Genomic DNA, 15,703 nt, shown 5'->3' on the forward strand with positions numbered 1-15,703 from the left:
TCTCCAGGGATGTCTGCTGGAGAGTTGTTATGCTTCTCAGTGCCTACACGTATGGTCTTGGGCTCATGATTTATTTTAGAGTCTTGATGATGATCCCAGTATTTACTGGGGATCGAAACGCCAATGACTAATTATACCGCAGACCGTCCGTTGAATATATGATTTGTTATGACGGGCTGTATTGTTCTTGTTATTTTAATACACAAGACGGTCACATTTATCACATCTGTGTATCACTTATAAAACAGCACTTAGCATGTTGTTCTGCACTGCGTTGTTTTTGTGACTTAGTTTTTTTGATTAAAATTGTCATTTAACTGCACATAATTTGTGCATATCTTTTTAATTAGGGACCTCTATTCCTTGTTCTACCAACTGCCACAGGTCCCTGGAGATTCCTTGGTATCCCTGGTTATCGCTGCAAGTTCCCATGTGCAATTTGGGAATCCAAAACAATGTAACTTGCACCCTTTCAACATCACTCTACATCATGAGTAAACCTTAAGAAAAAGTCATAGAACTAACTTGTTCAGTTAGACAGAGAATTAGATCAGTGGCAAGAGACCAATGGGGGCACAGGAGGTGTTCAAGAAAATGTAGTCAGCCTGGAGCCCCTGAATGTGAGGTTCAGTTCTTCGGTTGCGTACAAGGGCAGAAACTCAGTTAAGAGTGGTGGGGGGAATAAAGGGAGGGATATAATTTAGCATGGTTTGACAATGTCAAAATAGGGCTTTTGAGGACTCTGATAAATTTAATCACCAAAATAGAAGTTATTAGATTCAAATAGAGGTCATTTGCAGAGATAATCTGTTGGCATGTGTGCTTTATGAGTGTTTCAGGTTTTGAACTTATCCAGAAATGTGCTCCTTGAAGTGCACTCATTCCCTTGCTCAAACCATCGAAAATGTATGTCTCCAACATGTAGCTTGCAATGTCCCGTAGCTCACCAGCTGCCCGTAAGTAAGGTGTGGACCTGGAACCCAGACCAGTGGGTTAAAGCTGAGCTACATTCTCCTCTGCTCTCTGCCAAAGCAACACAACTCAGCTGCAATCCCTTGAAGCCGCGGCCAACCAAACCAACTACAGGTCCATGCACACAAATACATATGTGCACAAAGAGTGACAGAACGGAGGGCTTGTGACAGAAATAACCACCCCATGGAAAAGCCCAGCACTGTTTGACCAAGTCAGGATAATGCCAGTGGCAGTTGGAGTGCAGTGGCACTATTGTGGAACTACAGGAGCAACCATGGACATAAGAAGAGCTGTGAAAGGAAGAGAGAGAGAGCTAAGTGATACACTTGTTCCAGGGCAACGGGTCTGGATTATGCACATTTGTTTGCTTAAAGGCCTGTGAATCTGTGAGACTCTCTAGCAGATAGTGTTCCTCCTTTGTGGTAATCACTGGCACTTGCAACCACCATCAGCATCTGGTGGACCTTTTCACAAACAGGGGTCCTCTGTGACACGATGACTATTACTTGCATAACGGTATTCCTCTTTGATAAAAATTCTGGATATTGTTGTCAAAGTGTGGCCACGCATTGTATAATGGTGGTGCATGAAATTTGCTTTTCTGTGTGTTCATCCCAGATTTCTCACTTCTTAGAACGGATCTACGAACATTTTTACTATGAGTCCTGGGAGACTATTATCCGGCCTCTGGGAGCATGTGCTCTAACCTTTAAATCACAGAAAAGCGTCAACTAACTTATTTAACTTTGAAGGAAGACTAATTATAGGTAGTAACAGTAGAGGCATGCTATTGCTAGAAAAGTGCTATTTTCACTGAATATACTACCCTGTCTTTTTCTACTGAGAAGACTTGCTTAGGATGAAAAGTATTTCTTTTTTATAAACAAACTTAGGAAAATAGTACAGAGTTCATTCTTTGTGCCCTCATACTTCATCAAAGCTCTATCCAGGGACGCTATCTCACTCTTGCTCTCCAATGTCTCGTTTCTCAAGACATCTTCCCGGAACTTCAAAACAGAGGCCAGATCAACCCACCCCTAAAGAAACCTAAAATTACTCAAAGAAAGAGCTCTATGAACTGGCACAAGTGTTAGCATACTTGACTTAACAGTGGTGACCTTGCATAACTGTTATCAACCCTTTCATAATCGTGGCAATCTGTCATAAAAGTGTCCTTGCATAATGATGGTCATGCTTGGCTTATGTTTGGCATTCCAGGCTCTATGGTGGCTCTTCATGGCATAACGTTAGACTAAAAATGCCCATCTGTGTCACAGTGTTGGCTTTCTTGCCAATATTATGGCACCTAACGTGGTAAAATCTGGGCATGTGAGACAGGATCTTTCTTATGAGAAAGTTGAACAAGTACTACAAGAAGGTAACAAACTTACACCAAGAAAGAAAATGATTTTATTTCTAAAATATAGTTAAAACTCAACTGTGTGATAATCCACAAAAGGTTGGGGACACTCCCAGCTAATGTTTTTCACTGATGATAGATGGCACTTGCTACTACTACTTATTTCACTGCTCAGCAGATTTGATTCTCATTAATATAGCTTTTTATCATACTGATTTAGTAACTCTGCTAGATGCACTGGAGTGGTTGCTAATAGTAGCAATATATGGGCATTCAATATTATCAACTTCCTAGATCTGGACACTACTTTAACAGTAACATGTTAGTTGCTCAATATGATTTCAATTGATAATTACAGTAAAGGCTAGAGTTTTTTAAAAAAGAAAAAAAAAAAAAACATTCGATATATCAACGTACAAAGTAAACAAATTGTAGCTACAAGAAAACCTACTACAGAGAAACTTACCAATCCTGGCACATTTCCAAAAAATTCCAAGCACTCTGTATAGGAAAGAAATACAAAATATTATTGAGTTACTGAGAAACATTTAATGGAACTCCCACACGCACGAAGTCTTGTGAAATATTTGCAAATCTTAATAAATCGCCTGAATACACTGGATGTTTAATGCCGCAAATTTAGAGTAAGCACAAGCAAAGTAATGAATCTGAACAAGATATGAATACGTTTTAGTAGTATACACACACACATTACCTTCCCTTATTTACTGATAAAGAAGAGCTTGAAGTTAGAAAATCAATTTATGTAATTCCAACATTTTGTGGATTGGCCATTTTAAAAAGCAATGTTTTGAAACAAAAACAAAATTGAAGCAAAAAAGTTGAAATAAAAACGTTAGTACTAAGTAACACAAATAATACATTTTTAACAAAAATCTTTCAATCAAAAAGTTTCTATCAAAGTTTATTTCAATTATTTGCTTACACAAACACTCTTAGATCTAATAATAGAGGTATGTGCAAGATTCGTGCTGTTTTTCTCAACCACTGAGCAACCCAAGAATTCATTCTGATAAATACATTGAAATACATAGTCAATAATTCAGAAGTGGATGAACAGGGTAATAAAATTAATACCAATAAATGTTAAGGAACAGGGAAGGTGGTGAAGTCCATCCTAATGAATTTACGATGCCTGGCTTCTAACCTGGATTATTTTAGCCCTGTCAGCTAAGTGGAACTCTACTGACCAAAATTCATATACCACATGTCCTTAAAATGAGCTTCTAATAGTTTTCCGAAATAACAGACCATTTTCATTCTCTCTTGTAGTTTACACCAAGCTTGCCATTTGGAAAGTCTGTCACAAATAATAAAGGTTGCTAAGCGTGTCTGCTACTTGCATGCAAAGAATCAAGAAAACTGTCAAATAGGTGTCTGCCCACTATCTGACTACCATTACTAAGAAGAGTTTTAAAATTACGACTAAAAGAAATATTCAAACTATAGTGCCTACTGTGCACCTTTTACGGAAAAAATATAAACTATCTGCAATAAGCAATGGCTACAATGCAAATGTAATTTTTTTTAGATTTGATCTACCTTTAATATAGAAATGTAAAACTATGTTGCCAAAAGATTCTTGTACTGATAACCACTACTGGCATTCTGGTTTCTCTCACATCTGTTTGGTCACAGTATTAGAAACGCTTCTCCTTCCTCCCTCAATGAGAACACATAACCGTTTATTCCTGGTGCTTAAATATTAATGCTTCCTTGGACAATTATATCACAATGTGCACTGGTATTCCTCTTATTCAAATTTGGATACTGTTCTTATATTTGTTCCTCAGCCTTAACATGCATGCTAAGTTGCCTGGCACATGTAGGCCTAGAAGCAATGTTATTTTAGGTAGTACATCTTACATTCCCTGCATCTCGTCGCAAAATATAGCCTCACTTTAAATTATGTCAAACAGAAGCATGATTTTAGGAAAACTGTGAATTCAGCAGTATGTTTGTGTATCTTTATCTTCAACTCAAAGTCTTCTTGCATTTTCTCTGACGAGAGCCTTCCTCCAACAATTACATAGTTTAACTTAAGTAACAATTTCTGCCACGTGTTTATGTTTCATAGATGTGCACTTTTTTCAGTGCATAGGAACCGACTGCATGCAATTGAGCATTACATGCTCAACTGGCTTTTTGAAAGACTGCTCTGGTAGACTCAAATGACAATTGCCACCTTATTATTTGCTGTGCATTTGTTATTTTTGCATTAAACACATTAGACTTTTACGCTTCCTGATGCACTCTGTGTTATATTTACAGATGGTATATTGGCAAGCAGGAGAATGACTAAGTAAAGAAAAGCCAGGAGACCACTGGACCAGACTTCACGCAGTGACCCTAAGCGCCAGCCGTAAGGGAGAAGTTTATCCAGGAGGACTGGAGAGGAGTGCGGCCCAGCACTGGTTCTCTGAACTCTGAAAACAGGATAAGCATATTGAACCAAATTTCTAGGTGTAGTCCAACTGCGCTTACCACATATTTGCTTGCTTAGCACAGCCTGTGTTGTTTTATGGTTGTCAATGTGTTGTTAAGAAGGATGCACAACATGTTGTCAGGGTACCTGAGAAATAAAATGGGTTTTGTAGACAGGATTGGGAGGAGTCCAGTGGACAGAAGAATGTGCATGCGTATGAATCCATGGTTTAGAAAAAGTGGTCAGTAGAAACCGTGCAATAACAGGGAAGAAAGGCAGGCGCACCCGAACTGGCACCACAGACCCATAAAAGATGAACATGTGTGAAAAAGACCTATTAATTAAGCAGTACTTGCGCCTTCACAAGCCCCACCAGGAGTTCACTGAAGAGAGAGAATAAAAAGCTGAATGCAAGGGGATCTTTCGGTCAGTTAACACTAAAATAACTAAAGGAATCCTATCACATTTTGTGTTTCCTTTCCTACTTTCTTCCAAAGAATGAGCCTCAGACACAAGGATAGCAGACCCCTTTCCTTATTAACCAAGTATGTCAGCTATAGAGGAGAGTAATGGGGGCTGGAAACTATAAAAGCAGAAACTCCCCTCCCCCCACTGAAAAAGACTACTACCCACACTATGCATCACAAACACTGTAAGGATACATGCAAAAACAATGGCTGGGACTCCATAGCATGGAAAGATAGAATAATTTGCTAAACATGGTAACGTTGACACAGAAAGGCTAACAAACTTGCTGAAGAAACTGACGGGTCCCAAGAATAAAGCAGATGCTGAGAAATGGACACTCTTCCTACAAAGGCAGCAGTCAGCACACAAGTACAAGCATGAATCCCAAATCTGAGGCAAGAAAAATCCCCAGGAGAAAATAAATTAACTATTTAGTCACTTTAGGGACAGAGCTAGGGCGTGTGCTCCCTACTGGCCAGCTTCCTACACATCTATTTCCCCTGTTCATTGAAACCTAGGAAAAGTAGACAGAGAGCGAGGTGCATCTGCTGGATATGTTCCACATGGTGAGGCACTCAGAAATGAAGCAGGGCCTGCAGGAGGTGAGTGGAGCACAAGGAGGTAACGTATAAGCAAGAGCTCCAATATGACCGACTGACAGTAAGGCACCTGGTAGAGAGGTGCGAGTGACTGAAAACAAGGCTGATTCCACTAACGTGGAGAAGTCCAGGGCATGTACTCCAGCATTCCGAAACGCACAAGAATGTAGCCTGACCATTACCCTAGAAAGTTTAAGACACACTGCTGAATGCTTGTCTAGAAGGTGTCTCCCAGCTCCCCACTCAAGTGCCACTGATGATGAGGGTCCTCCCCCCTTTAATTTTCTTCCTTTGAGAGACTACCCTGCGGCCTGGGGTACAATTATTGTCCACATTCCTTAGACCTCCTCTGATTTGAACAGCAACAAGAAACAATTCCCTAACATCAGAATAAACCATACTCACTTGCAAGAGAAACTGCGGAGTGTGCATGAAGTATAAAGATTAAATTGGGCGGATGTGGATCAACTACTGTGACTGGTGGTGCCAAGTGAGGTGAGAGACAGGTTGGTGAAGAAATTGGCATGGCCAATGGGTGACATGGCAATGAAGCAGCATTTAGTGCGGCAAAGGACGCGTTGTTGAATGAGACTGAAGATGCGTGTCCGGTGAAAACTGAATGGATTAAGATCTCAAACTGTAAACAAAAAGAGGGCAAAGCACCAGCTTGCTGTTTCAATAGGCTTAAGAATGTTTTTGAGACTGAGATGGCTCAGAAAAAGGCTGAATTAGTGACAATCATCAATCACTGTGTGGCCTCAGAGGAATGAGCGAAAAAGAATGCTGAAACTAAGTTAACTTCACTGAAGTTGCATAAAATGCAGTAAATGGTCAAGGGAACGGAATGTGGAACCCAACACAGGGGGAGGGAAGGATAGGACGACAGGAGAGCTGGGAGGGGAGATGGAAAGGGCAGGGAGAGGCCCAGGAGTTTCATGTCTAACTTGTGGCTAGCTAGAGCATTCGAAACAAGATTGTCCTAGCACCATTCCTGATGCACAAGGTGTCTCTGATCAACCTGAATTGCATCAGATTACCCAAAATTCTTATCCTGCGTTTTAGGCCAGTCCGAGAAGTTTCTACTGTGCCATGAATACCTTAATCCTGTAAATCGAAAGGGCCCCTGTTTAGAGTTTGGCATTAATGGTGAACATTCTCAGCTGTAAAAACCTCCAAATTCCCCACTTTACCTCTCTCGGGTATGTCGAGATGAAGCAGTCTGTATTTCTAACCAATGAGTTCCTCGCCATATTTCTGACCAGATGTCCATCTCTCTGGGGTCCAATACCAATAATGCCTAGTGCAACCTCCCCAGGTAACCTGCTAGGCAGAGATATTTGCAGCAAGCTCAATTGTACTGTGTTCTTTACTCTAGAGGGTGAGTTCCTAAATATACCCCTACAGAAAGAGAATTAAGAGCTCCCACTACAGTGTGAGAGAACCAACTGCCAAAAAGATACAAATAAAACTGCCATGCTGATTCAAAGAATTATGGTACGGCCCACAGAGGCCTATGATATGGGGCTTATATAATCAATGGAACGAGTAAAGGTCGATCCTCAGAGGAAGCTACGTAGAATACACCAATATGCATTGAAACCTGTGGTGGTGGAAATAATCTGCTCTCTAATAGCAGATTTGATTAAGCAAGGGGTTTTAGTATCTCTGGTCAGTAAATGTAATACCGTAATTCCGCTGATAGTCAAGGAGGGAAAAGTCAATGTGTACAGATTTGTCCAGTATCATATGGTGATTTCTAATGTAATTATTCCAAGTTTTCCTGTGTTCCCAAACCCTGCCACATCTGTTTTGCATCCCCGCAAACAACCAACAGTTCACTGTGGTTTATCTTTTTTCTACTTTTTCAGACATCCTCATGAGTGATAGTGCACTTTACAAGTACAAGTAACATGACACCCCATATATGAAGTGTAACGTTTTGTTCTCAATCTCAACTTTTGTGGACATGTCTTGCTCATGGATTCACAGAGCCCCCTTCAATCTTTTCACAAGCCATAAAAAAGACCTGGGGTTCCAATTTAGTTCAATAAGTTGACAATTTACTTTTGGCATTTATTCTCCTCGGTCACTGCAAGGTGACCTAGGAGAACACATGCCAAAAGGAGTTTACCTCCTCACTGAATTGGCTAATAAAGGGCATACGGCCTCAAAGGAGAAAATTAAGTTCTGCATTCCCAGGGTGCAATATCCAGGTCATGACATTTCTGCCGATTATTGCCAATTGTCCTCTTATTGAGTTGAAGCCATTTGTATGTTGTCCTGCCCCAGAACTGTCTCCTAGGTACGTTCGTTTTTTAGCATGGCTGGATATTGCAGAAAGGGAGTCATGGGATATGGAAAATTAGTAAAGTGTTTGCAAGATTACATAGGAAATGACACCCCAGAATCCTTGCAGCAGTCTAGTGAAGCAGAAAATGCTTTTGTAAAAAATTAAGCATGGACTTCTGCATTCACTGGAGGGCTCCTTGACTATGCAACCCCTTCACTTTGTACTGCTGAGAATGTAACAGAATTGCACTAGTACTGTTAGCACAGAGTCGCTGAGAAAGAAAAAAATACATAATCTATTATTCTTCAACCCTAGACCCAGTAGTGGCTGGGCTCCCTTCTTGTTTACAGGCTGTGGTGGCTTCTGAAAATCTTGCTGAAGTGCTAGAATATATTCTGTTGACGTCTTCTCTAACTGTTGCTGTACCTCATCCTGTACTTGCGCTCCTCACCAAGAAAACTCGGCACCTCTCTACAGCACGATTATCCTGGTATGAAATTTTACCATTGTGTGCTTCTCACACCACATTCCTCCAGTGTCCACTTCTGAACCCTGCATTTTTGATGCCCACCCATTAGCAGGGGACTGTTCATGTAACCAAACCCTGTGTTGATTTAACAGACGTGCCTATTCCTAACTGTGAACTAATGTATTTTGTTGCCAGATCATTTCTCAGAAATAACAACGGCGTCCTGCTAGCTAAATACACTGCATGTATTGTGTATCGAACTGTGGAAAGATGCTGTTTGCAAAATGTGAGATTTGCTCAAGTTGCAGAGCTAGTGGCTCTCACTAGGGCCTGCATTCGGGTCAAAGAAAACATTGTAAATGTGTACACAGACTCGAAGTATGCGTTTGGACAGAAGCACTACTATGGGTTCCTCTGGATGCAAGGGGATTTGCTAACATCTGCTCACAGCACCAGAACACAGCACAGCTGCCCAAGAAAGTGGCAGTGGTAAAGTGTGCCACACACCAGCATCCTCACAATGAGGTATCAAGGGGTAACACCTTCGCCAATTCAGCTGCTAAAAACACTGCTGGTCTAAAACCGGTGATGCCCTATGTATACTGTGAGAACTGCTTTATTTTTCATGCCTCACTGAAATATCTGTTTCAATTGCAAGAGCAAGGCCCCAGAAGTGAAAAATCACCTTCAGTCAAGCGAAAATGTGAAAGAGAGACTGAGGGGATGTGGAGAGACAGCAATGTGGTTACACCAAATGTCCTACTCTGCAACCTCACCATATAGTAGCATGGAGCAGCCCATGTTGGTAGTGGTGGCTTGCTACGTGCTGCAGCAATCCATTGCTATAAATGTTTTTTTCCCCCCATAACTCAGACCTAGTGCCCGCCCTTTGTCATCTGTCTATCCCATAATGCCAGAAAGGGGATCAAGACCACCCTCACTGCTCAGTCTCCCTCTGAAGCGCCTTTGTACACCTTCAAAGAAATTGTATCCAAATGGCAACCCGTCATACGTTTTAGTAATTGCGTGTATGTTTTTGGGATGGATGGAAGTGCGCCCCTCTGCTTCTGCAGATACCATCACAGTAGCTAAGCGATTAGAGACTTTATCCCTCAGTTCAGAGTACCTAACTGACACCCGAGTGAGCACAGAACACAATTCATGACAGCTGTAGTACAGGAGGTTTGCAAGGCTCTAGATATAGACCAGCATTTTCATTGTGCATATCACCCCCAAATCATCTAGAAAGGTAGAGCTCCCTTAAAAACTAAATATGAATAATATACTCAGAAACCGAACTGAAATGGCCTGATTTCCTGCCGATGATCCTACTGAGCAATTCCTTGATAGAAAACAAAATACAATTAGGAGCACCGGAAAGCAAAATAGATACTCTCCCAAACGAGATACTATTTATTATAGATTATTAGAAATCCTGAACTTCTCTACCCAAACCTAAAAGAAATCCTCATCAAAGTGCCTGTTTAGCATCTGTAGATCTGATGAAGAACCCTGCTTGGACTTCTCCAACACTATTAGGCATATAACCTAGATTTAGACTTCTAAATGGCACAGAAATAAAAAAAAATGATAGCTGAAGCAACAGCAGAATTTATGGAGTCTTATATCTAACAGGACTCCTGTTAGAATCAAATCAAAATGTACATCTTTCACCCAACGTATACCAATCATGTAACCATGGAACTAATCACAAAGAAGTATCATCCTTAAATAACATTGTTGGATTAGATTTTAACCTACACTGTAAAGGCACACACAATTCCTGTGTCTCACAATAGAGCGTTTTTCTAAGGCATAATGACCCAATACAATCCTGCTTGTTGCCGGAGTATGACGTTCTCACAGTAAATGAATGTGCTAGGAAATCAGAATCCCTGGCACCAGTAGACTGGTCTGAACATCGCCTCATTCCTTTCAACCTTATCTCACAAATAATACTGACTTCGGAGCAGGTGAAGAGACCCATATAATTCAGCCCATAGGCACTCAATAGAATGCTATGGCCCTGTTCATCCTTAAACATTTCAACACTTTGTATCATCATTATTAAGATGATACACTGCAATTACTTACAGTACTTTTGCCAGAAAGCATCCTCCTAATAGAACACACTCTAAAAGACATTAAATCCTGCATGCCTTTTCAAAGCCTGAACCTAAACCCTCACTAGGTATCTGCCTACCATACAGCTCAATCCAAGATCAATCTTGGCTCTCTGTTCACACAACATATTGAGCGGGAAACATCAAATCAGCAAAAGGTCTCAATCTTGAGCTTCACACCAAATAAAAATCTGAACCTTCATGTACAGTTAAATGTCAATGTAAAACGCTGTCAGTACTAATTGAAACATTTAATAGGAGTGAACTCCTTCATACCTGACTTGGATGTCAAACATGGTCCAGTCACCTGTATCGTTCAGAATGGAGTAGTTGAATGGCTAGCATATGGGTATACTCATGGTTCGTCTGGTTACTATGTCCTATGTGCCGCAGCAAGAACTCAGGAGGCAGTGAAACGCTTCAAACACTAACCCTTGCCTCATTGCATTCAAATGGCTCCCTATTAAAGTGCAAAGTATATTTAAAACAGCATGCATCACAAACAAAATTATGCATGGTGGCAGTTAATAATGCCGGGCTCAAAAACTGCAAACATCTCGGATTGCCACTCTAAAATATTTATTACTCTATATTCCATCCATCTCTCATTCGCAGGAAGCACCCCGAAAACATCAGGAATATTATAACTTGATACATCTCCCAACTTGGCCTCAACTAAGATATTAACACAGACTGAAACATCTATAGTTTTAATGGTATCTCCAAGAAGGACTTTGTTCCTGACAAATTAGTTTCTCCAGAATTAAGCATGCCAGACCGTCTACTATCATGTAGCTTAGGACATCAACGATTTTTGCTTCCTGAGTCTGATATAAGGCTTTGTTCACTGTGTGCAGATTCTGTAACTTACTACGTTTTTCTTTTTAACGCTAAGAGTCTGTTGTACATTAAATAGGTTTGCTCAAGGGATTTTGTTACTTCTCCCTCTTCAAAAATTTGTGCCAACCCTGGCTTTTGTATGCACTATATAAAATTGAATAATAATAATGTTAATAATATTATCAGTCAAACAATTGTTCTGGACAGACTTTCTTTCTATATGATGATGACATCAAGTGTCTCCCGTTAGGTGGAATTTTTGTTGAATAATTAGCAAACAAAGTTTCTACATCACCACAACCCTGCACTGGATGTTAAGAAATAACAAGAAACATAATTCCAGTAAAACTGGGACTTTCGGATAGTCATCTATGGTCTGATATCGTGGCAGTCTCTCTCACCCCTATAACAACTGGAAGGTTGGGATTCCCCTCAGACATTAACCTGCCCTTTGATAAAGAGATTATTGTCCTTATAAGATTGTTTCCATCAACTGAAGGCTCCAAGGGAAAGTTTGCTTTATAGTCTTTTCAACTCACTGTGCATTACTAGTAACTTGTGTCATTCAGACTTTACAGTGGCAACAGTCTTTATGTTAGTCTTTCAAAGAAATCTTTCTCTTCCCTCCAGTGAAAACAAAATATTGCTGCTAAAGCAGTCAAACTTAAAGAATAGTATGAGGTCTGCCTTGTCCTGTAGCCAGTCTACTGGTTGCAGCATAATGTAACGCTCAAACCGTGGCATTAACAGATATCACTGTTAAAGAGCACGGAGCTGGAAGGCGGGCCCTTCCCAATAGAGGTGAAAATGATAGTTTGGAGATTAGAACTATTAAACCTTCTTGTTTACTTTATAATCCTATCTGAATGGTCCCTTTTCTTTTATAACAGCGCCAAGGTGCCTTTCAGTTTGAACAAAACATTTACATATCAAAATGATAAGACAGGTAAAGTAAAAATTATCATAATAAACTGCAGCATCCTTTACCTACTTTTAGATGCCAATGCCTGCAAACTATCTTACTCTAGCTGACAGTGTGGGTGGAAGCTGTTCAACTTTTTAACAATAACAAAAACGTTTAATTGAGCAAAAAATACTTGCAACAACTTTTCAAGATGGGTGAAAGTAAGAGGCGAAAAGACCGAGCCCTCCAGAAGCAAAAAACGCATACAACAAGGCACGACTTCAGAATGTTCTTATACTAAGCTTCACAAAAAAGTGTTGTAGTGAGTGGAATGTTGACTGCTCCACTAAAGACAATGGAATTCATTAGGATCAATAATACGTGGTACAGACCATCTCTAATATTTCATGCATTTTTTTTTATAGTTGTTCCCTTTTTAACTGAGAAAATACTACCATCAGTGGATGGAATGTTCTGATAGCAATAAAATCCATCTACTTCAGGCAATACTGATCGCTAAAAGCACTCACCCTTGTAATAGGTCTTAGCCTGCGGCTTGAGCCAATTACTCGGGTTCAGGACATCTAACAACTGCTACAGATAACAGCGGTGGACTATAATACTACAACAGTTCTCCTTAACAGAAAAAGCGGTGAAAAAACTCCATGCATGGAATGAAATGTTAGCTTTATCATGAAAGAAACTAGGTATTCAAGGCCAGTCTTTTGAGGAAAAAAATCAAAGCAGTAAAGTAAATTTATGCGGCAGGGAGGACATATGCACAATCCCTCCTTATTTGGTACAATAATCAATGTTCTGTTCTTTCGCAGGAACTAAGAAGCTCAACACACCAGGAAGGATAATAGTTATGTGATTTTAGTTTAACTATATGAAATATGCTAATACTTGTCATCCATCATACCATTATGTGCTGTCCCAAGACAAGGTAAAACCAACTTTGTGGTCTATCACACATGACACGAAATCACCACAGACTCAAAACAAGGCAACATATTTTCAGTGACATCTCGTACCATGTAGTGTGCTACCCATGTGGATGAATGCTTCAACGCCCCAGGTAGGAATAGTAAACACTACATAAATGCTACAATACACATGAACAGACATTTGAAATGGTATACTGAATTATTTCTGCCAATGATGACCTGCACAGTAATAGTGTCGCAAAAATGTAACAAGGAGTCTCTCTAGGTTCTTTTGGGAAACCCTCAGAAGAAACTAGAGGGGCTCCTTGGTGAATACTGGGACAAGTGGCTGCACTCCTGTTGATATTAAAAGACTATTGGTTGGGAAGCTGAGTGGTAACCTGATACTTCTTACCACTGATGTTTGATTCTGGTGTAAAAAATGTAATGTCTCTTCGATTTGGATATGTATAGAGGAAAATAAAACTTGTATTCAGGGGGGCAAGATACATGTAGCCTTTGGCATTACTGTGGAAAGGGCAACCTTAAATCTTTTCTCTCAAAATTAATTGATGCTGTTTTTGGGTTAAGCTGCAGGTGAATTAACACTTGTGAAACAGTCTGCCATCTCAATAAGTCTCAATTGCCATACAAACAATCGGTCATGTGTATTAAACATGAATACAACATGTTCAAATAGCAGATGTTCAAGCACATGCAGTAATGCAGGACACATTAGTCCATGCCTTCTAATTAATGTACACAATTGTTATTTCAAATGCTTCCAGAAGATTTTGATTAATGATGGGTAACAAATACAATCAATCATTCAAGAAATATAAGGAACCCATTTTAATCATAGCCCAATTAAATAAATTACAGCATCTTCGGCAACTGTGCACAACCTTATGTTGTTTTTGGCATTACGAAATGTATGAGAAAATTAAGCAATTAGCTAAACTGATTTCAATATTTTTCCAGTATTGTATAAGCTTCAAAAACTTTTGCCTCTGATCAAGCAGTTAGAATCCGAAGTTAAATCTCACAATTAAATGAGAAAACAACATTATAATAGGATTTGGAAGAAGTAGTGTTTTTGAATCGGTAAAGAGGCGCAGTGTAGTGGGTGTCTTGGCCCAAATGAAAAAGTCAGCCTTCAATGATGGACAGTGAAAGCAATCAAGTTTCGGCTGCCCGCCTGCACTTCAACAGATCCGACTGCACTCTTGGTTGTAAAGGTAGAGAATTACAAAGGAAGCTGAAGGGAAGACACGGATCCCAGAAACATCAAACACATCTGGCTCCTGCGTCTCTTTCAGATGCATTAACTCCTAAGTTGTTCCTTATATGGGTAAGAAAGAACGTCCGTCAACAAATACCTGTTCATTGTTCATCCATTCTGCTACAATGGATACTGCAAACAAGTCAAACCTCTTTATTTTTACATCTGGCTCAGAGACGGCCTTACCTATCTCGCTTGTCTGTTTTCCAAAAGTTTATAATAAAAAAAACAAAAATACATAAATACATAAATTTAACAGTTTCAGCCAACCCGGTTTCATCTATTGTTCTGTTCAAGAATCAATTAGGTACTGCTTCTACCCACCACTTCATATGCTTTAGTGGGTCAGTCTACTTCATCTGCTGGCTGTCTTGCACTGTAAGTTATGGCATTTTGTCTTTTCAGCCGCCTGTAAAAAATTGTGCTTGCGTGACACACCTGATGTGCCCAAGTGGCTGGACCACTCATTTAATTTTCTATTTTAGCTAATCTTTTTTGCGCTACTGCATATGTTCGAAAAATAAATAGAAATGGTGCATCAGACTATTTTTTTTGCTTAGGCTTGTGCATTAGTGAAACTGATTATTAGAGGACTTTGGAAGACCCCAATTAGGCAGCAACACAGTAACATCCATAAATGAGTGTTAAAATGAGAAAAACATCTAGAAAGAGACAATACAGAACTAAACAAATCAAACTTATATCCTAATTTGCTTGTTAATGGCACTGAGGCAGGTCGAGTTCTTAGCCGGCTTGTCCTGAAATGGTTGATCCATTGTGGTGAATTGTGGAAGAGAAGAAAAGTTTTAAATTGCTCCACATTAATAGCCAAGATCAGGAAAACTCAGAATGACATGCACATCTGTGTATTCAGTAACTACCCGTAAGCAATGCACATCTGAACATTCAGTACAACCCTTAGCAATGGTTTTAATCAGTCCACAAATACCAACGACTATTGCACATGTATTGGAATGAGGGTGTTAGGATTTACATTGTTGGTATGAGAGCGTTGGAATTT

General features: G+C 39.9%; 1 protein-coding gene across 1 annotated transcript in view; it reads right to left on the bottom strand.

Annotated features, from left to right (window-relative positions):
* The window catches only part of TMEM167A (transmembrane protein 167A), a 60,171-nt gene that overhangs the window by 9,362 nt on the left and 35,106 nt on the right, over positions 1–15,703 (bottom strand). Inside the window, exon 3 of the mRNA XM_069224752.1 lies at positions 2,802–2,836. Within this exon, the coding sequence (XP_069080853.1) occupies positions 2,802–2,836 (35 nt within the window). The remainder of the gene's footprint in view (positions 1–2,801; positions 2,837–15,703) is intronic.

The sequence above is a fragment of the Pleurodeles waltl genome, chromosome 1_1 (genome assembly GCF_031143425.1).
Source record: "Pleurodeles waltl isolate 20211129_DDA chromosome 1_1, aPleWal1.hap1.20221129, whole genome shotgun sequence".
Classification (NCBI taxonomy): Eukaryota; Metazoa; Chordata; class Amphibia; order Caudata; family Salamandridae; genus Pleurodeles; species Pleurodeles waltl.